The sequence below is a fragment of the Phodopus roborovskii genome, unplaced genomic scaffold (genome assembly GCF_943737965.1).
Source record: "Phodopus roborovskii unplaced genomic scaffold, PHOROB, whole genome shotgun sequence".
In the NCBI taxonomy this organism is placed as follows: Eukaryota; Metazoa; Chordata; class Mammalia; order Rodentia; family Cricetidae; genus Phodopus; species Phodopus roborovskii.
In genome coordinates, this window is record NW_026125592.1 from 49,077 (window position 1) to 71,735 (window position 22,659).

The 22,659-nt window shown below is 38.6% G+C and overlaps 1 protein-coding gene across 1 annotated transcript; it reads left to right on the forward strand.

The window, feature by feature from the left end:
* Positions 1–495: 495 nt before the first annotated feature.
* Positions 496–1,830, forward strand: LOC127217058 (3-methyl-2-oxobutanoate dehydrogenase [lipoamide] kinase, mitochondrial-like). Its single transcript, XM_051177907.1, has one exon. It carries the CDS (start codon positions 546–548, stop codon positions 1,782–1,784), a length of 1,239 nt encoding a protein of 412 aa, XP_051033864.1. The 5' UTR covers positions 496–545; the 3' UTR covers positions 1,785–1,830.
* The last annotated feature ends 20,829 nt before the right edge of the window (positions 1,831–22,659 follow it).

Consider the following 22,659-nt stretch of genomic DNA (forward strand, 5'->3'; position numbering starts at 1 on the left):
GGAGGCAAACAAAAATAGATCTGTTTGAATTCCAAACTTGCTTTATTACAGAGAGTGTTCTAGGATAGTCTCCAAAGGAATAAAGGAAATGTTTGTCTCAAAAGAATGATCAGGCTCTACCTCTGAGCGGAAGTGCGCATGGGCGGGGGCTGGCAGCTACCATATGGGGGGACCCTGGCCGGACTAAGCGACCCAGCGGAGGGGGAGCTCCGATGGGGAACCTGGGACCGCAGTTTTGCTGCATGCATCCTGTTCTCCGGCACGTTATGCTTGTCACACGGACACAGGCCAGTCTTCAAGGGCTCGGGTCGCATAATGCTGGTTAAGGGTCAGATACACCCCATGAATGAGGTTGTCCAGTACCTGAGAGACCTGGGATGGAAGCTGTTGTGCCGGCGCTGTGCTTGTCAGCATCCTCGAGGGATCCACATCCCTGAAATCCGAGAAAAGCCCTGCCCACTCTCTCTGCCCCTCTTTGGGGTCACCACTGCCTGTCGGGTCTTCAGCCCTATAGTGGTAATCTAGTTCAACAAAGAAGCAGGACAATGATACTGACTTTTGTGCTGGGCAGTGCCCCTCGGAGCGGGCCTTCACTTCGGCCCCTCTTGGGGTCCTCATTGTCACTCCGGGTTCGCTCAACATCAGTCACCGATACACACCATGTAGAGCTGGCCAGGGAACGCTCCAAGACTGTCACCTCCTTTTACAACCAGTCAGCCATTGAAGTGGCAGCAGAGAAGCCCTCAGTCCGCCTCACTCCCACCATGATGCTTTATTCTGGTCGTTCACAGGATGGCAGCCACCTTCTGAAAAGTGGCCGTCACTTGCAGCAAGAGCTACCAGTGAGGATTGCTCACCGCATCAAGGGCTTCCGTAGCCTTCCTTTCATCATTGGTTGCAATCCCACCATACTGCATGTGCACGAGCTATACATCCGGGCCTTCCAGAAGCTGACAGACTTCCCTCCGATCAAGGACCAGGCCGATGAGGCCCAGTATTGCCAGCTGGTGCGACAGCTGCTGGACGACCACAAGGATGTGGTGACCCTGTTAGCTGAGGGTCTCCGTGAGAGCCGGAAACACATAGAGGATGAGAAGCTGGTCAGGTACTTCCTGGATAAGACTCTGACTTCAAGACTTGGGATCCGAATGCTGGCTACTCACCACCTGGCACTGCATGAAGACAAGCCTGATTTTGTTGGCATCATCTGCACTCGTCTGTCACCAAAGAAGATTATTGAAAAGTGGGTGGATTTTGCCAGACGCCTGTGTGAGCACAAGTACGGCAATGCCCCTCGAGTTCGCATCAATGGACATGTGGCTGCCCGTTTCCCCTTCATTCCCATGCCACTGGACTATATCCTGCCTGAGCTGCTCAAGAATGCCATGAGAGCCACCATGGAGAGTCACCTAGATACTCCCTACAACGTTCCAGATGTGGTCATCACCATCGCCAATAATGATATTGATCTCATCATAAGGATCTCAGACCGGGGTGGAGGAATTGCTCACAAAGACCTGGATCGGGTCATGGACTACCACTTCACCACAGCTGAGGCCAGCACCCAGGACCCACGAATAAGCCCTCTCTTCGGCCACCTGGATATGCACAGTGGCGGCCAGTCAGGACCTATGCATGGCTTTGGCTTCGGGTTGCCCACGTCCAGGGCCTATGCGGAGTATCTCGGTGGCTCCCTGCAGCTGCAGTCCCTGCAGGGCATCGGCACAGATGTCTACCTGCGGCTCCGCCACATCGATGGCCGGGAGGAGAGCTTCAGGATCTGACTGCGGACTTTGGCCTGCTAGCCTGCCACACTCCTAGAACCTTCTGGGCCTGATGGGGGCCACTATGCTCCACACACTGCTGCTTTGTGGGGCTTAGCGCCTCAGACAGGTGGACTTCCATGGAGCTGGGCACCACTCCTCCTCAGCAGGGCTCACTGCTTCCTACTCCAAGTTTTGGAGGGGAGGAAGCAGGAGCCCCTGAGGCCTCTAAAACCAGCTCTGCTATTCTCACTCTCGAGGAATCCTTTGACCTGCTGTTTATTAAAGTTTGCATTTTGAATGCCCTCTTGGGCCCCCCCCAAAAAAAAGAATGATCAGAATAATGCTAATTATGATAATAATAATAATAATTTAAAAATTAAATGCTCATGCATTTATTTTATGCATGAGTATACTGTCTGCATGTATGCCCTTTTACCAGAAGAGGGCACTACATGCCACCAAGTGACCTCTGGAATTTATTGATAGTCTATGCTCCTGGGCCCTATCTTTAATGTGTGTGTGTGTGTGTGTGTGTGTGTGTGTGTGTGTGGTGTGTGTGTGTGTGTGTGCGTGTGTGTGTTTAATTTGTAGAAGACTGGGCGGCACATGTATGATATGCCAGCAGACAATGGGATTGAGTATGGAGGCAGAATGCATACAAAACATGTGTGCCTGTGGGACCAGCAATACAAGCTACATGCCACCCAGGTCTCTGATTTATTTTTTTTATGAAATAAATAAAGGTGGACAACGAAAGACTCACTTTGGAATCAGAATCTCTGTTTCTTCACATACTAACCAAAGTTCAAACAAGCACAACAATTTGTTTGTTCTGTGTAAACATACACTACTAGACTAGTTCAGCTTTCCAGTAATACATGAAGTTTCACTGATCACCAGGCCAAGTTCCCTTTGATATTCTTCATTTATTTTTGATTTTTGCATGTACTAAGGCCAGGTTAATTATTTTAACTCTAATTATTTTTGATTGTGTAGGGAGGCCAGAGGATCTGTATTTCCTGGAGTGTACAGACATAAAGACAAATGGGAAATTAATTAAAAAAATTAATTTATAGATTGATACAAAGACTTGAAAGGCAAAATTACTGGGCAGGGGCCATGTGAGCTTTTATCAACAGCACTCAGGAAGCTGCATGAGTTTGAGTTCAACAGAGCCTCAGGTCAGTAAAAGCTGCATAGAGAAGCCTCATCATGAAATCACAAAAGAAAAGAAGGAGAAAAAATAAATGAGAAAGATGACAAGAAAAATAAAAAAAAAAAACAAGAAAAGGTCTAAGAAGGAGAAGTAGAAGGAAAGTAGAAGTTGATGTGGGAGAAGAAAGGAAGCAAGGAAATAAGGAAGAAAGAAAACCCAGTATGTAGCAGGAAATATCACCACATGCCATCATCGTAACTATTGTTTCTAAGAGTATCTATGAGTTCATGGCCAGCCTGGTGTACAGATTGAGTGCTGGGACAGTCAGAGCTACACAGAAAAATCATGTCTTGAAAAATTGAAAACTATCTTTTTGCAAAAAATTGAACTCTTAATCTGAAAATATCCATGGTCAAACTGAGTATGCTGGTTGGCAGGGAGGCAGATGAGATGCATACACACAAAAAAATGATAAAGCCAAAAACAAACAAATGGAAATATTTCAGTGAAAAGCTAGAGAGAGACAAGAGGAATAACAGGATATAAATGATTTAAAAATTCACAATGTATGCATATTTACAAGTACAAGAGTAGTAGGGCCAATCTTTGTTAAGCCCTGCAGCAAGCAAGGTCCTCTTTGATCTTTGCCAGGGCTGGATTTTCATGCATGGCTTGCCCTGTTTCTGCTTTGTAGTAAGAGCAACACCATCAGCAAAGGTAAATTATTTTTTAGGACCTCAATGCTTTCATATCTGTTCTCAGAAAGAAGACCTGCAACATATAATTGAGCACAGACAAAGTGACAGGCCCTGTCTTAAAAAAAAAAAAAAAAAAAAACAAGTGAAAATATAAAGAATACAAAACAAAGTTTATTTTTCCTCATAAGCCTGAAAATAACAGAAATCATATCAGCAATGAAGGATTTCCCTCCTCGACCAATGTTTAAGTGAAAAGCATGGCACATCCATATCTGAGTATACCAGTGGAGATTGGTGCACAGTATTTCTGAGGAAGAGGCAGAGGCAGAGGCAGGTTGATTTCTGACTTTAAGTTCTGCCTGGCTTACCAAGTGAGTTTGAAGACATGCTCTCAAGGTACAAAGACGAAACCAGTTTCAAAAACAAAAGAAAAGAAGAAGGAAGGAAGGGAGAGACAGGGGAGGATATGTAAATATGGAGAGAGTAAAAAAAAATCAAAAAAAGTCACATAGTCCCTAAGGCAGAACACCAACACATTCCTGAGTATTGTTGTGCTTCTATTGGACTCAGTTCTCATGTACTCAAACATAAATAAAAGAATTCCTACATTTAGCCACAGATGACGAATCAGGCCTCTGTTCTCTGAATTCTGAAGGTAGAGAATTTGCAGCTCCCCAGGAATTCAGTGTTAGTTCTAGAAGAGTAAGTGTATACAGAAAAATGCTGAAATACAAAAGACAGAAAGTCAGACAGACTTGCAATCATCCCCCAGCCTTCTTCTCATCCTATCTACCCAAAGCTTCCAACAATAACCAAGATAGCTTTGTTCGGAGTCTGAGTTTTATCAACACCATAATTTATGTACTGATGTAGGAAAAAGCCACTGCTCTGGACAACATAAAATAACACAGTTCCTGTAAAATAACACTGATATAAATAAAGAAGATAGGTAAATAGCTGATATATGATAGATAGCCAGACAAATAGATAGATAGATAGATGCATAGATACATAGATAGAGAGATACCTAGATAAGTAGAGCAATAAAGAGATAAATGATAAATGAGACAGGTGAAATTAGCCAAGTAGTGGTGGAAGGACTAAGGAGACATTGGATTTGTCTTACCAATTTAGAGGTAAGAATGTTATAAAGAGCTAGTACCAGAGCAGAGAAGATGACAAAAAAATCCACGTCTTGACAAAAAAGTAAATATGTAATCATAAACACAAATACAATCCACTTCAAATCATTCAAGACCAGTGCTGGGCATCTTGTTTATGAGGGAATGTGTAATCCCTTGTCTCCAGGCATCTCCATGCCACTCAGGTCTATTTTATATTTTATTTTCTACTTATTTGCAATACTTTTTTTTGATGTGTGGAATTTAATGTTTGGAATTGTTTCTCTGTGCCAAAACAAATGTGAACTCAGAGATTCAGCTGCCTATTTCTGCAGTGCTGGGAAGAAAGTTCAGCTGCACTGTATTAAACTTACTTTTATTTCTTTATCAATAGGAGTGTTTGAAATAATATTAATTTAGATACCGGGTAATGAACAAACATACACATGGAGAGAGTGGATATTACTAACGAGGAATAATAAGAGAAATTTATGGGTTTACAGTTCATTTTTCTGAATTCCAGGGCCAGGCAGGGAGACAGAGTCTACATTATATGAGACAATGTAATGCAGATATTACTATCTAAGCCTCTTCTTGCGATTATGAAAGGACAAGCCATCCTTTGCAACCTCTAAGATCATCACATGCTCATATTCACTATGTTCCCCTTAAAAGTGTCCCCCTCTCTCTTTCTCTGTCTCTCTCTGTCTCTTTGCCTGTCTCTCTCTCTCTCACTCCATCTCTCTTTCTCTCTCTCCCAATTTACAATATTTCTTTCATCATTGTACTACTGCTCTATTTTGTGGGGGCTGCTCTTTCTCCTTCATTTTTCACTCTCCATGACACCTTTCTCTAATTAAATAGAATTCCCTCCTTCTTTCCTCTCTCCTGTTGTCCTTCTCTCACGCAGGGAATGTTGCAACTATAGTGAAATTATTTTTACCATTCCTCAATGATTCGGCTAGTACTTTTTCAATTTTTAATTTATGAATTTATTTGTTTCTTCTTTATTAAAAATAAAAAAAGAAACAAACGAAAACAAAACCACCTGTACTTCACTAACCATTTGAGATGAAAGCCCCCAGATATAACAACAGGACTACATAGAGAAATCTTTCATGAAAAAACAAGATGTCAAATAACAATGTTGAGGTAACAAAATTTTAAAAAGGAAAAGAAAGGCTACTGAACGAAAACCTGTGGTAAAGTTCTGAAAATGAATTTTGGTGAACATTAACCCCAGTACTGGGAAAGCAGGCAGATCTCTGTGACTTTCAATTCAAACTGCACTAAAGGTGACAGGTTAACCTTCAAGCCAGCAGCATGCAGACTAAGGCAGTGAGAACCGTTCTCAGTGCTGGTGGTAAAATAGCCGCCACCATCTTTGATAAAACGCAGCAGAAACAACAAAGACTTTCATTTTAGCAATGTTGTTCTTTAACAGATAAAGTCTCGTGGCTACAAAAAGATTAAGATTTACAGTAAAGACAGATTCACATTAAGTAAAAGCTAAAGTTTTACAGTGTGTTTTAAAAAATATGAAGGCTTGGGAGAGAAAAAATGGTTTTAAAAAGACAGAGAAGAGCTGGGTGTGCGGCACATGCCTTTAATCTCAGCACTTGAGAGACAGAGGCAAGCAGAGCTCTGTGATTTGCAAAGTAAACCTGGTATGCAGAGTAAATTCCAGGACAGATAAGAGTTACCCAGAGAAACCCTGTCTCAAAAAAATTAAAAAAAAAAAACAGAGTAATAAAAAAGCCACATAAAGATGGAAAGCACAGAAAAATTATGCATGCTATGTGATATTCTGTTGTCTTTAAATTGTTTGACTACTGAGGAAATAACAACTGATAAAAGAAATGCTGCTGGATTAATTAAATTTATATACTTTAGAAATGCTTTGACTCCAAAACTTAAGTTCAAAGACAAGTTACTGGGTAAAAGGATTTCTATTTTTGTTTCCACAGAAAATGAAAAGCTGTGGATTCCTACCAGACTAATGTGGTTTGAGCAAGTCAGACCCCCTGAAACAGCATTGCTCTTGATCCAACATTCAAAACAGCTTGAACAAGGCAGCCTTACAGACCATAGCCAGGATTTCTGTGTCTTCTTAGTATCTCCATGACAGTGCCCCCTATCAGCAGGAAGTAGTTTGGAAAGAACAATGTCCAAATTCCCAAATATAGTTTATAAATGTTTGTTTTCATTTTAATAGGGTTGTTTATAAATCGTTAATGATAACAATCAATATGTTTACAAAGGTAAAAATGGGATTATGCTATAGATATGAACACTTTGTTCTTGAATGGATTTTCATTTATTGATACAATTTAAGGTCAGTTTTGTGATATGTATTTTTCTCCTCTTATTTAGGCATTGTGATTATATAGCTCATTTAGAAATGTATTGTATAATTTAATACAGATTACAGATAGTTACCTATAATAGTCAAAATTGATTGTGTTAGGTTTTCTAGATATGTAGAGATGTATGTGAGATAGATAGGCACACTTCAAACCTTTCAAAGACCTACAGAATATGGCATTTAACTTGGTTTAGGGCTTTTCTTGACAAAGAGTCACAATTGATCCTGGCAACACCATATGCGTCAGAAAGGAAGATGAACATCGAAGAAATGGGTTATGGTATTTGCTTTCAATATGCCAAGAGTAGCCATTTGGACAAGATACTGCTCTTGTCTGGACTGTTTGACTTTATGCTGTATAAACTGGACCCACAGAAAAGTGACTGCTGATTCAGGATGGACAATGTTACAGAGTTCCTGCTCTATGGAAAAGTCTGCCAGACAGTCTGCAGGACACATAGAAAAGTGACTGACAAACTGCCAATACAAGAAGACAGTTTAAAGTGTCCTGCTTTGAGGAAGAGTCTGTCACACTATGGCCTATGGGCTCAAGATGGAAGAAAGAAAAGAACTTCGGGTGACCAGGCAGTGAGATGTCTCAGTCATTTCTAGAGTAAGAAGAACTCGTGGAAATATTAGATTAACAGAAATTGGTTAATGCTTAAAACAGAGCTAGCCGATAAGAAAGTAGTAACGTACCAACAGAATTATATCAAATACAGAATATCAGTGTGTTAATTGGGCCTGGCGTGGCGGCGGGACAAGACTGGCAGCAGGAGGAAAATCACTGGAAAAAAAAAGTGATCACTGTCTATCTCCCTGAAAAAAAATTGAACTCTAAATGTGAAACTTTCCACACTGGAACTGTGAGTGTGTGGGCAAGCCAGTAGTCAGGTGAAACATCAACACATGAGAGAAACAATATAGTCAAAAACAAAGATACAAACAACCTTACACATTCAATGCCAAGCTATAGAGAGACAATATGGCTATCAAATAACAGACTGAACATAAATCATCACACAAATGCAGGGACTGGGATAAGCCACCACTGAAGTGAGAACAGTTTAAAAATGTACAGTGCATGCTGCCTGGGGATATGGCTCAGCAGTTCACAACACTGGCTGTTCTTCCAGTTATCTTGGGCTCAATTCCAAGCAAGCACATGAAGGCTCACAATGATCTACGGATTGAAAAAGCTGCACAATAAGTAAGTCCAAAATTAGACACAGCAGAGATTCAGCATCAATCTACATAATGCAGTTTCCATGTCCTTCCTTTCCCTTTACTCTTTGACAAGGGGGGGTGTTCATGCTCACCACCGTGGTGTTTCAGTATAATAACAGTCTATTTAAAATGATTTGTAGTAGTGCACTACTTTCTTGCATTAATCAGAAAGAAGTTCTTGGTCATGCAATGAGATAATATTTGTGGAGCATGGATAAAAGAAAGGCTCTGCCTGAAATATAAACTAACCAATGAAAGAATGAATAAAAACCGGTTAAAATGTGAAGTAAATCAAATAAAGGTTTTCTGAGAAAACTGAAAATGACTAATTTCAAATCAGAAATGAAAGCTTCCTTAACTCCAAGAAGAAGGTAACATTTAAGTGAAAGATGATCGACATGAATATTTAAGTATTCCAATGGAATGGGGCATCACCTTTTACTGTGTCTTCCCTAGAGTTTATGGTTCTAGGCCAATGAGTTAGAAAGGAGTGGTGAACTTGAATTTTCTTCCTTGTATGTCTTTGTGTCACAACCCAGTCAGGTGCCCTCAAAGAACACATGTGGACATCAGGGTCCATGGGGCTGAAGACATAACTAATTTATGTCTGCATGAGGAATGAGAAAAACCTGTAATCTAGAGTAAGTGAGAGGGCGAGAGATTCCCTCAAGAAACAGAAACACTGTGCAACTCATGGCACACAGTATATTTAGTCATATGTGGAAATTTATATGTCTATTGCCCAACTTTAAAAATAATTTAAGGACTCAAATAATTGACTTCAGGACACAATTCAAAAATCAAAAAAAAAATATAATCCAATTAAATACTAGAAAGAAATTCCTTCACTACAACAATCAAAAATTTGGAAAGCCAGCTGTGATGGTAAAACCTTTAATACAAGTACTCACTCAAGAAGCAGAGTCAGGTAGACATCTGTGAGTTTGAGTCCATTCTAGTTTGAAGAGATAGTCTATGACATTTAGGCTTGTTACATATAGAAACCCCATCTCAAAAAACTGACTAATTAACTAACTTATAAAAAAAAAGGAAAAATAAATTAAATTACAAAACAAGCAATTACAAGGCAAGTAATAACAAGCAAAGTTGTAATATAAACTTTAGAAAATTTGTTTTGATAAAATCCAACATATCTTCCATTTAGTGCACTATTTTAATCGTGGCACTTGGGAGGCAGAGGTAAGTAGATCTCAGTCATTTAGAGGCAAGCCTGGACTAAAAATTTAGTTCCAGGACAGCTTGAACATGGAGAAACACTTTCTCAAAAAACAAACAAACAAACAATCCCAGCATGCCTTCATGACCAAATCTGTACTGCCAATACAACTTGAATGAACATTTCTCTATCAACTAAAAGTTAGAATAGTTTTTAATTGCTTTTCTGAGGAAGGGATTCTCTGTAGGTTTGGTTGCTGTTCTAAAACTTTCTTTGAATACCTGGTTGGACTGGAAATCACAGAGCTCCATCTGCCCCTGCATTCTGTGTGTTGGCATTAAAGGAGTGTACCACCAGAGCCTTACCTAAAATTTAGAATCTTTAAGAGTGGTAAAATACGAACGTTTTGTAGCCAGTATAATCCTAAATTGAGGAAACCTTGAAATAATTTCCCAGAATACAAATAGGCGCTCAGTGGCCTGCTGATGTTCTCCATGATCTCAGAGTAGCCCTGAGTATTTAAGGAAGACCTAGAAAGTGTAGTGTTCATTTTTTCTAAACATTACAAAGCCCGCTGAGAGCATCTAGTGTTTGAAATTACTTGTTTTATTTCATGTACATAGGAGGATCCTCAAACCTAAATTTGAATCACTAACATCAAATATAGACTGTTTCTGTACTCTCCTTCCTTTCATGATTTTTGTCTTTGTGTGTTCACGCCACATAAACAAGAAACTGCCAGACATCCATAAGTCTAATTTCAACCTATGTAACCCCTTCTTCTGCATTTGGAGGAAACCATCGCTGGCAGGAGACAAAGAAGCCACACAAGCATGCAGGTAAGCAGACTAATGTATGTGTGTGTGTACATGGATGTTTTCCTAAAGTATAATGATGGCCCAGTGGTACTAGAGTTGGACATAGGAACCTATTGAACATGAATCTGGGCTGTGTAGTGGGTAGAGCAAGCCACAGCTCTCACTCAGAACACATGTGCACTGTCTCTGAGGCTACAATCAATTTGTTCATGACATCCTGGCTGTCAGAGACAGTCCCCTGTGTTTGATGGATTGCTACAACATAGGAAGACCAAATTAATATGGTTGTCTGAGCAGAAGAAAGCAGGGAGAGCCTGTGAAAGCAGAGCAGGGAAAGTGAGGGTGAAGCTTTACATTTATCCCATCAAATCCTTCCTCTTTGACTCATAACTATCACCTCTGCACTGTCTTCCATTGTTTCTTAGTTTCTTTGTGTTTAAAACTTTTCTGCTTGTGAATGCTGGAATGAAATGGACGCCCAACCTCTAATACCAGCATTCCTACCTAATGCAAGGCTTTAACTTTATATTCATATATTTTATGGAGATGGGTTGGAGGGAAGTATAGGAAGAATCTATCTGAACATAGTGCTGCCTAGAAATCTTTATCTAGATCAGACCTGAATATGGCTCACAGAGTTCCACCAGCCTCTGCATTCTTAATGATGGTAATAGAGTCATTCACCTCCATGCTTGGCTTATTTTATTTTACATTTAGTTTAATTTCTAATTTTATTCGTGTGTGTGAAGAGAGAGGGGGGTTGTTGAGTATGAAGATATGTTTCCCATTTTCTAGATCAAAACTTTTTCATAACTGTGAGACTGTTAGAGTTATTTTCTCACCTATATGGAAACAAACATTCCTAACTTTCAATAAGATGAATCAGAATGTCCCCACCATATTCACACTGAACACTATTAACGATCAAAGTTTCTCTCTTTTTCAAATTATAGAAAAAGTCCAGGCCAGGATTACAAGATGTTATATTTCATTCTCTCTCTGCCTGACCCTATGATTCTGTCTCTGTCTCTGTCTTTGTCTCTCTCTTTATCTCAGTCTCTCTTTTTCTTGGTATTTTAAGACACAGTTTCTCTGTATCTTTGGAGTCTGTCCTGAATCGTAGAATGCACTCTGTAGACCATTTTGTCCCCCAAACAACAGAGCTGTACCTGTCTCTGCCTTCTGAGTACTGCCAGGATGAAAGGCATTCCTGTTCCAGCAATGCACAGCATAATTTCTTTTTCTCAATTTTTTTAAATTAATTGTCTTTTGTTGGAAGAAAAAGACAAAAGGCTAGAATTTTCAACTTGTAATGGATGTTAAATTATAATTTCCTGTACAGTAATATAGATTGTTTTGCTCAAATCCATAGTCACAGCCTTCTCTGTAAGCTCTGAGACGTGTCTCACAAGGTTTTAAAACATAGAGAACAAATGTGCTCCCTTGATAAACATTTCTTTTTAAATCTTAGTGTGATTTGGTGACACCCTTATATTCATTTCACTCTACTAAGTAAAATACACCCAATACTAAACAATCATACTGGGTCATGCTACCAGGGTATAATTGTCACCAAGGGGTTGGAGCATTGAAGTATTTCTGGGGCTGGCTCTCCAATATTAGACTTTACCCATTTTCTGCATATCATCCAGTTGTAACTCAATTTAAATGTTTACATTAAACTGGATACTTACAATTTAATACAAATTGTATAACCCATCTGAGGTTTGAATTTGTTTTAGCTTTTTCTGTATTTGGACTTTAATACAAAGGCCTGAATGTGCTCAATCATCAAGATGCATGCATGAGACACTGGCTAGCCAGTGTATTAATCATTAGCAAATGGAACTATAAGGAGTTTAATATGTGATTCCTTACAAAGTATTATGAGGATTCATACAGTGAAACTGATATGGGGGCTTTAATTTTAGGGCATAGGACACAGAACCACAATTTTTCTGTGTGGATACATTGTAAAATTGATATTCAGTTTTGCTAGAAAGAAACAGAATGAATATTTGAACTTTTTTAAGTTTCTAAGAGGTTACTAAAATATTACAATTTAATACTTCTAGAGAAAAAAAAATATTTGAAGGTGGGTCTTCATATTGAAGTTAATCATCTGTATGAATTATTTATAGTTGACGTGTCCATCTCCATCAATATCTGCATCTCTGATCAATTTATCTACTTCTTCATCCGTTAGAATATCTCATACATACATTTGTCACACTGACAGTGTTGGTTATAATCTTGTGTTCTTGTGTTCCCGTGATGCAATTCTTGTGTTTTTGGTGACATACTCACAGTGGACCATCGGGAGATGCTCGGCACAGAGCACAAGTAACACTTTAGCAGCAGTAGAAGACATGGAGTCACCTCAGCGATCAGAGACCCTGCTCTAGTGCAGCCACCCTTGCCTGCTCCACTCTTCCTTCGGTCACTTGCACCATCGCTGATACGCTAACTGAAGAATAGATTGCTGAATTGAAAACAGATTACTCACTATTCGATAAAGACGGTGATGGCATCATCACAACAAAGGAACTAAGAACTGTCATGAGGTCACTGTATATAACCCAACAGAAGCTAAATTTTAAAAAATAATTAACTAACTGGATACTGAAGGGAATAGAAACATTGACTGCCTAGCGACCTTAAACACGATGGCTAGAAAATTGAAAGATATACATAGTGAAGGAAGAACTAATGAAGCATTCCAAATTTTTGACAAGGATGGGAATGCAGCAGAATAATTGCAGCAGAATTGATACATGACCCTTTACTTATTTAATTTTTACTGTTCCTTTTTGTTTGATTTCTTAGCCAATGGAATTCATCACATTTTGACCGCTATTCAATCTCATTTTTTTTTCTCTGTGTGTATTAAACCATAGATTACAGGGGCTCAAACATAGGGTGACCTTGAAGTAACAACAAAATCACAACTACTTGTTTTAAAATGTAGCATACGGAATAATATATATTTAGTGTGGATTTACAGACAGATGATCATAAGATAATGGTCACCTTAAGATAGAGAAAGTGATACTCATTTTAATTGTTTATGCTTGGTGGGTCCTTCCTACTTATTCACCTCCGCTTAAACTAAAAATTACTTGAACGTATAGCCAGAAGCATCCAAATTTTAGATCAATCCCAGGAAAAGTAAAGAAGGAGGGGAGGGAAGTAGGAAAAAACTGTGGGAGAAGAGAGATTCTCAATTATAACACCATTCTTCAATTAGACCAGTTCCCTGAATGAGAGATAATACCTCTTAAATTTTCCTACTGTTAATTTTTACCAGATCTTTATAGAAATAGAGGATTTGTCCAAAGTCCCAGGAAAGAAAATTAACAATGCAAAACAAACAATCAAAAATCATGCAATCCTAATCCAATATATTGTCCCTTCTGTGTAGTTTGGATTCAAGTTTATGAAAAAAAATTTTACAGTTTTATCTTGAAATAGAAACTACTTGCCTCTATTTGTGCAGTCAACAGTGTGCCTGCTTTTGATAAACAAACCAAATATAAAAACTAGGCACTGTACAAATATAAGCTAGATTAGCTTACATTTTCTGAGAGATAAAAAGGCATATAACATTCCAGTATCTCAGCCTGAATGCTTGAGGCCAGCATGAACTCTAGAGTGAGTTTCAGGACTTTTTCCAGAGATACATAGAATCCCATTCTTCAACAAACATAATAAAAAATAAAATAAAATAAAGACAATGCAGCAGAGCACTCTAACTGGAAGTGTTCCCTTTCTCTTTATCCATCCACTCTCAGCTTTTCTCGGTGCAATTATGACCCAGGTGTGGAATATCCAAAATATATAGTATATTGAGTATAAGCAAAGAGGGCTCCAGCTGTATGTTTATGGAAAGCCATCATCAACACTTGGCAGAAATTACAGTTAATGAAGCAGCTATCAGTTACTCTATATACCCCAGGGTCAGCAAAGAGCAAAAAAAGCCCACAGATCCATAAGAAACAGTGTCCAAATGAGGTTATCCTTCGAATTATTCTCACAAGAAGATAGGCATTAATTTTCAAAAAGAAGAAATGATGAGCCAAAAAATTATGATGTTGATGAATAAAAATAACTCTGGACAACTACACAACAAATATTATATAGGCTTAAATAGGTTTATTTTACAGTATTTAGAAATATTTAAAATTCACTTGGTCTGCATATATCTTGACAAAATACAGAAAGCTGAGCAACATATTGGCTGCACCATCATATTTCCTTTTCATTTAAACATGTTGCATAATACTTGGAACCATTTAGTATATGTGCAATTTCTGCATATGGTATTAATAGAATATTTCTTGTTAATCATTTATGACTCTTCCCAGAGTAGTGCTTCTAAGTTTCCCCAGGAAATTCTTCAGAATACTACACATCTTCTTCCTTTAAGGGATATTTTTTATCTTCTTGAAAAAGTCTTCTGCATAAATTGGAGGTTTGGAGACCAATACTGAAGCCAGAATCCTCTATAACGGTCTATGAGACACCCTTGAAACATTGTCGCTGTATTTGCACAAGATAAACAGGATTTTCAAAAAAGGAAAAATTCAAAGGAACAATCAGAGAACACAATAAGAACCTTTCCTTCAAAAAACAAACAAACAAACCAACAAAAAACCTAGCCCATAGATGACATGGACTCAAACATACATTACAGTATAAGTAAAAAAAAATCAATACAACAAATATGAGTAGAATAAATAAGTATAAATAAAGACAACATATGCTGTAGAGGATGTGGAGAAATGGGAACACTCCTCAACTGCTTGTTGTACACATTCGTACAGCAACTTTTTAAATCAATATGGTGGATCCTAACACTAAGCATAACCATAACCCTAGCCCTAACCATAACACTAAACCTAAGCCTAACCATAATTATAACCCTAACTCTAACCCGAATGCTAATGCTATACATACCCCTATACTTAACCCTAACACTAACCCTAACACTAACTCCAAACACTAACCATAACCCTAACACTAACACAAACCCTAACCCTAAACTCTTCTCCCTAACCCTAACCCTAAACCTATACCTAACCTTAACCCTATCCCTACCCGTAATCCTAACCCTAACACAGAATCTTACCTTAAACCTAAACCTAACCCAAACTCAAACCCTAACACTAACACGAAACCTAACCCTAACACATACCCTAATCCTAAATATAACCCTAACCCTAACACTAACCCAAAACCTGACCCTAACCCTAACCCTAAACCTAAAACAAACTGTACCCTTAACCCCCTTCCCCTACACCTAACCCTAATCCTAACCCTAAACCCTAACAATCAACCTAAAACCTAACCCTATACATAATCCTAACCCTAAACCTAACATTATCACTACCCCAAACCCTAACCCTAACCCTAGTCCTAATGCTAACTCAAACCCTATCCATAACCATAACCCTAAAACAGACCCTAACCATAACATTTACACTAACCATATCCCTACCATTAACCATAACACAAACCCTAAATCTAAACCCTAACCCTGACCTTAAACCTAAACCTAACCCTAGCCCAAACCCTAAAGCTAATAAACTAACCCTAACACTATCCCTAACACTACCCCTAAACGTAACCCCCATACCTAACCTAACCTTACCCCTAACCCTACGCCAACCCTTATCCCTAACACTACCCCTAACGATAACCCTACTCCTAAACCTAACCCTAAAACTTACCCTAACCCTAACCCTAATACTAATCCTAACCCTAACATTACCATAACCCTAAATCTAAGCCTAACCTTAAACCTAATCTGAATACTAACCATGACATCAACAGTTACCTTTCTTTTAACCTGAAGTACACGCCATTCAGACTGCAGCTTTGCCTCTCTTTCATCCACATTCACAGTCTTTTTGAGGTTTAGTAACATTTGAAATCTTGCTTGAATCTTGCTTGAATTTATAAGGAAGAGAAATCAGTTTTAACAGGACTCTATGTTTTTTGGTGTCAATCCTTCCATGAAAACGCATTGTCCCTTTCCTAGAAATCACTTCATCTTGTTTTAAGCGCATCTTTTTCGTTCACATTTAAAAGGCAGCATAGGCTTGTTCTGGCTGAAAGGTATAGCTTTGCTATAAGAACAATCATATTGACATTCTGAATGAAAAGTCAAATCAAAGTTGAAGTGGCCTCTATTCTTAAAAAAAATGCATTACTGTCACATAGATTCTATTCCATATCTTATATAGTAATAGCCGAAGGAGGTCTTCCTTCCTTCCTTCCTTGAAAAGACATAGGAGTCCTTACCATTACACGAACACTTCTGTTTCATTTGCCATTTCTGTGAAAATGAAGTTCACTATTGTCTAGAAAACATAATTCTGAATAATGTTGCTATTCAGCACATCTCTAAAAGCACTGTGAGTTGCTGGCACTCATTAGCATTAAAGGCTACCATTACAGCGAAAACATTAACTTTCCCAGTGAGAACTACTATCGTAGTTGACGTGGCATCAATTTAAGGAAGCTAGTTAATTTCTATCACGTTTTTTGCACTATTATTCACATTACTAGCTAGAATCAAAAGAGATCTTACCTCTTTCACAGAGAAGAAAATACATTTCTCATCTGTATACAATCATCATTAATTTTCACACAGAGAAGAACAGTTCTAGTTGTGGTCTCTATTGTGAAAGGCAATTCATTTCTCTAACCCATTATTCTTCATTGTTCAATTCATGTTTTAATACCGTAGAAAGAGATCTTGCCTCCTTTTCCAGTGGAGACAATGCAAAATTTATGATCACAAAAACTTTTCTTTTCCTATTTATATGTGTGTGAAAGTACCTTTCTTACAAATCACAAGACCTTGTTCTAAAAACTATTACTATTCGAACACAATATCTTCATAAAAACTTACAGAAGTAGGTATGTAAGATTTTCTCTGAAAAGAGAAAGCAATTCGTTGTAAACATTCTCACATTAACTTTCACAATGATGATTACAATAAAATAAACACGGCCTCTATTACAAAAACACAACACTTTCCCGTCATTAGACACACTATTCAAATCTCGTTGCTAGCAACAACCTAAAGGATTCCTTCCTCTTTTCTTATACAAGATAAGAAATTTCTAACCTTTAAATCACCGTAGAATATATGTTGCTGAATGATTGATAAAGAAATTACTTCTTTACCAGAAAACACAATTTCTTATGCTAGTCATACTTCCAAATTGAAAGCATTCCCAAATACATTGTGTGAAGTACAACCATCATTATTAGAAATTACAATGCGTTCAACAAGACCTTAGTACAATAGAGTAGTACAAGTGTGGATGAACAGGCCTTTATGCTGAGAAAGACACGCATTTATATTCATGTTACTAAGTGCCCACTAAACAGACCATGCCTCTTTTCTTAGCGAGGGTAAGGCATTTCTTACTAGGACATGATATCTTCTTTTCCTGTTTATGTTTTGTAAAAGAGAGGTGTTCCAATTCCGGTAAAACACATGTTCATAGTCGACACATCCATCCATTTCCAAGTATTGCTTCAGAGAGATGGAAATGAGGTTATTTGTGGTTAAATGAATGTGTATCGTATAAGAGACCACTCACTAAATTTTATGTTGATTAGCAATCTGAACCCTAAGCATAACATTTAGCTTAATAATAATGCTAAAATTGATCCTAAAGCTAACCAAAATCCTAGCACTAACTAATGCAGATATTGGTGCTAAGACTCATACATACCCAATACCTAACCATAACCCTAACCATAACACTAAAACTAAACCTAACCATAACCTAACCCTATCCCATAAAATTAAACCTCTATCCCTAACCCTAACAATAACCCTAAACCAAAACCTAACCCTAATCCTAAAACAAACTCTAACCCTAATATAACCCTACCAATAACACTATCCCTAACCCTAATACTAACCCTAACCATAACCCAAACCCTAACCGTTACACTAAACCTATCCCTAAACAAAAACGTAACCATACATGTAACTTCATACCCTAAACCTAGCCCTAACCCTATTCCTAAGGCTATGGTAACCCTAAACCTAAAGGTAAACCTAACCCTAAAGTTAACCCCTAACCCTAAACCTAGCCTAACCCTAACAACTTAACCCTAATCGTAACAAAAACCCAAAGCCTAACCCTAAGCCTACAAATAAAACTACCCATAACTCAACACCTAACCCTAAAACTAAACCTACTAATAATTTAAACCCTAAACCTAATGCTAACCCCTAACCCCAACCCAAATCTTAAGCATAAACTTAACCCTAACCCTCTCCCTAGCCGTAATGCTAATACTATTCCTGACCCTGACCCTAAACCAAGTCTTATCCCAAACCCTAACACTAACCCTAACCCCCATCAAAAACCCTAAACCTAACACTAACCCTATGCCTAAACCTAACCCAAACTCAAACATTTTCCCTAACTATACCACTACCACTAATGCTAAACCTAATCCTAAACCGAATGCAAATGTTAACCCAAAACCTACCCCTAATCCTATTACTAAAACTTACCCTAACCTTAACCCCTAACCCTAAGCATAACCCTATCCCTAACGTTAACTCTAAATCTAACCCTAAACCTAATCCTAATGCTAACCCTAACCCTAACGCTAAGGATAACACTAACCCTTAGTAAAACCCTAACCTTAACACTAACCCTAACATAAACTTTAACCCTCACCAATTATTTCTAATTGTAAACGTAACTCTTGCCCACTCTCACCCTACACCTAATGATAACACTAACACTAACCCTAAACATAATCCTAACAATAACTCTAACACTAAACCTAAACATAATCATAAACAGAACCCTTATGCCGAACCTAACCCTAACCCTAACCCTAATGCTAAACCTAATATTAATCCTAACCCTAAGCCTAACACTTACCCTTAACCTAACCTTAAAACTAACCCTAACCCTAATACTAACCCTAATTTTAACCCTAACCATGACCATACGCCTAACCCTAACACTAACCCTACCAAAACCCTAAAGCTAACTCCATTGCCAACCATAATGATAATCCTAACCCTAACACTAACACAAATGCTAAACCTAATCCTAACCCTACCCCTAATTCTAACCCTAAACATAATGCTACACTATCCCTAACCCTAAAACTAAACCTCTATCCCTTACCCCAACCATAACTCTAACTCTATCCCTACCCAAAATCTACCCCTACCCCTCCCACTAACACTAACACTAACACAAACCCTAACACTAACACAAACACAAACCCTAACCCTAACAGAAACCCTAAACCTAAACCTAATCCTAACCTTAACCCTATCCCTAACCAAAACCCAAACCGTAACCCTAACCCTAATCCTAATGATAACCATAACACAATCCTAACCCTAACAGTAACCCTAAACCTAACACTAACACTAAACCTAACCCTAAAGCTAAAGCTAACCCTAACCCCAAAACTAAACTTAACTTTAACCGTATACCCTAATCCTAACCCTAACCCAATCCTAACCCTAGGCCTAACACCAACCCAAACACTAACAATAAACCTAGCACTGACGCTAAAGCTAACCCTAAACCAAACCATAACCATAACCCTAAACCTAACCCTAACACTAAACCCTAATTCTAAACATAACCCTAACGCTAATAATAAAGCTAACCCTAACACTAACCATACCATAACCCTAACCCCCTTACCCTAAGCCTAACATAAACCCTAACACTACAACTAAAATTACCCTTACCTCTACCCCTAACCCTAACCCTAGCACAAAACCTAAACCTAACCCCTAAATAAAACACTAACCCTAACCATAAACACAATGCTAAACCAAACCCTAACCCTAACGCTAATGCTATCCCTAACACTAACTTCTTATCCCTAACTCTAACCCTAAACCTAACCCTAACTCTACCTCTAATACTAACATATCCCTAACCCTAAACTTAACCCTAACCCTACTGCTACCCCTAACCCTAACCCTAAACCTAAACCTAACCATAACCATAAACCTAACCCTAACCAAAACCCTAGCCCTAACGCTAATGCTAACATTAACCCCTAAACCTAACACTTAAACTAACCCTACCCCTAACCCTAAGACCAACACTAATCCTACCCCTAACCCTAACCCTAAACCCAACCCCAAACCTCCCCTGAACACGAACCCTAATTTTAACTCTAACCAAAACCCCTAAACCTAACACTAAAACTAACTATACCCCTACCCTAACGCTCACCTTAACTCTAGCCCTAAACCTAAATCAAACCCTAACACTAACCATAACCCTAAATGTAACCCAAACCCTAACACTAACCATAATGCTAACCCTAAACACAGCCCTAACCCTAACGCAAGCCGAAACCCTAACCCTAACAATAAACCCTAAACCTAACCTTAACCGTAACTACAACATTAAAACTAACACTAACACTAACCGTAATTGTTACCCAAACCATAACCCTAACTCCCTATCCTCATTCCTAACCATAATCCTAACCCTTTCCCTACCACTAACCCTATCCCTAACCCTAATGCCTACCCTAACACAAACCCTAACTATAACCCTAAACCTACCAGTAAAACTACCCTTAACTCTACCCCTAAACCTAACCCTAACCCAAACATTAACCTAACCCCCTATCCCTAACCCTAAATCTAATCCTAACACCAAACCTACACATAACCCTAACACTAACTCTAAACATAAGCCTAACTTTACTGCTACACCAATGATAACACTAACCCTAAACCTAACCCTTATGCTTACCCAAACCCTACCACTAACCCTAACCATAACACTAACCCTAACATTAACCACTAACACTATGCATAACGCTAACACAAATCCCCTAACACTAACCCTAACATTAACATTAACCCTAATCCTAACCCTAACCCTAACACTAAAACTAAACCTAACACTGACGCAAAAGCTAACCCTAAACCAAAACATAACCCTAAACGTAAGATAAACCCTAACAGTATAACCTAACCCTAACCTTAACTCTAATGCTAACACTAACCCTAAACTTATCCCTAACCCTACCATAAACCTAACCTCCTAACCCTAAACCTAAAACAAACCCTAACCCTAACACTAGTACCAAAACTACCCCTACCTCTACCCATAACCTTATCCCTAACCCTAACCCAAAACCAAAACCTAACCCATAACCCCAACCCTAAACATAACCCTAAATCTAACCCTAACCCTAACACTATCCCTAACCCTAACCCTAACCATAACCCTAACCCAAATATTAACCCTTACCATACCCCTAATGCTAAGCCTACCGCTAACACTAGCCCTAAACCTAACCCTAACCGTTATCCTACCACTTATCCTAACACTAACCCTAACACTAACCCCTAACCATTACAGTAAAACTATCCCTACTCCTAACCCTAACCCTAACCCCAAACCTAACCATACCCCTAACCCTAACACTAACCCTAGCCCTAAACCTAACTCAAACCCTAACCCTAACCCAAACCCAAACACTAATCATAACACTAACAGTAACCCAAACCTTAAAGCTAACCCTATACCTAACCCTAATCCGAACGCTAACCCTAATGCTAAACCTAACCCTAACCCCTAACATTAACATTAACCCTATTCCAGCCCTAACCTTAAACCTTACCCTAAACCTAAACCTAACCATAACCCCAACCCTAACCCTTACCTTAACCTAACCCTAACCTAACACTAACCCTAAACCTAACACTAACCTTAAGCCTAATCTGAATACCAAACATGACTTCAACAGTTACCTTACTTCTATCCTGTAGTATACGACATTCAGATTGCAGCTTTGTCTCTCTTTTTCAACACTCACTGTCTTTTTGAGGTTTAATAACATTTGAGAGATAAATAAGCTTGCTTGTTTTCATACAGAAGAGAAATAAATTTTAATAGTACACTATGTTCTTTTTTTTTTTTTGATGTCACCCCTTCACTTAAAATGCTTTGTCCATTTCCTAGAAATCACTTCACCTTGTTTTAAACACATGTTTTTCATTCACGTTTCTAAAGGCAGTGTAGCGTAATAGGCCCGTTCTGCCTGAAAGGTATAGCTTTGCTATAAGCACAGTCATATTGAAATTCTGAATGAAAAGTCTAATCGAAGTTGAAGTGGCCTCCATTCTTAAAACAAAATACATTACTGACACATAGATTATATTCCATATCATATTTAGTAATAGCCTAAGGAGGTCTTCCTTCCTTCCTTGAGAAGACCCAGGAGTCCTTACCATTACACAATCCCTTCTGATTCTTTTGCCATTTCTGTGAAAACGAAGTTTATTCTT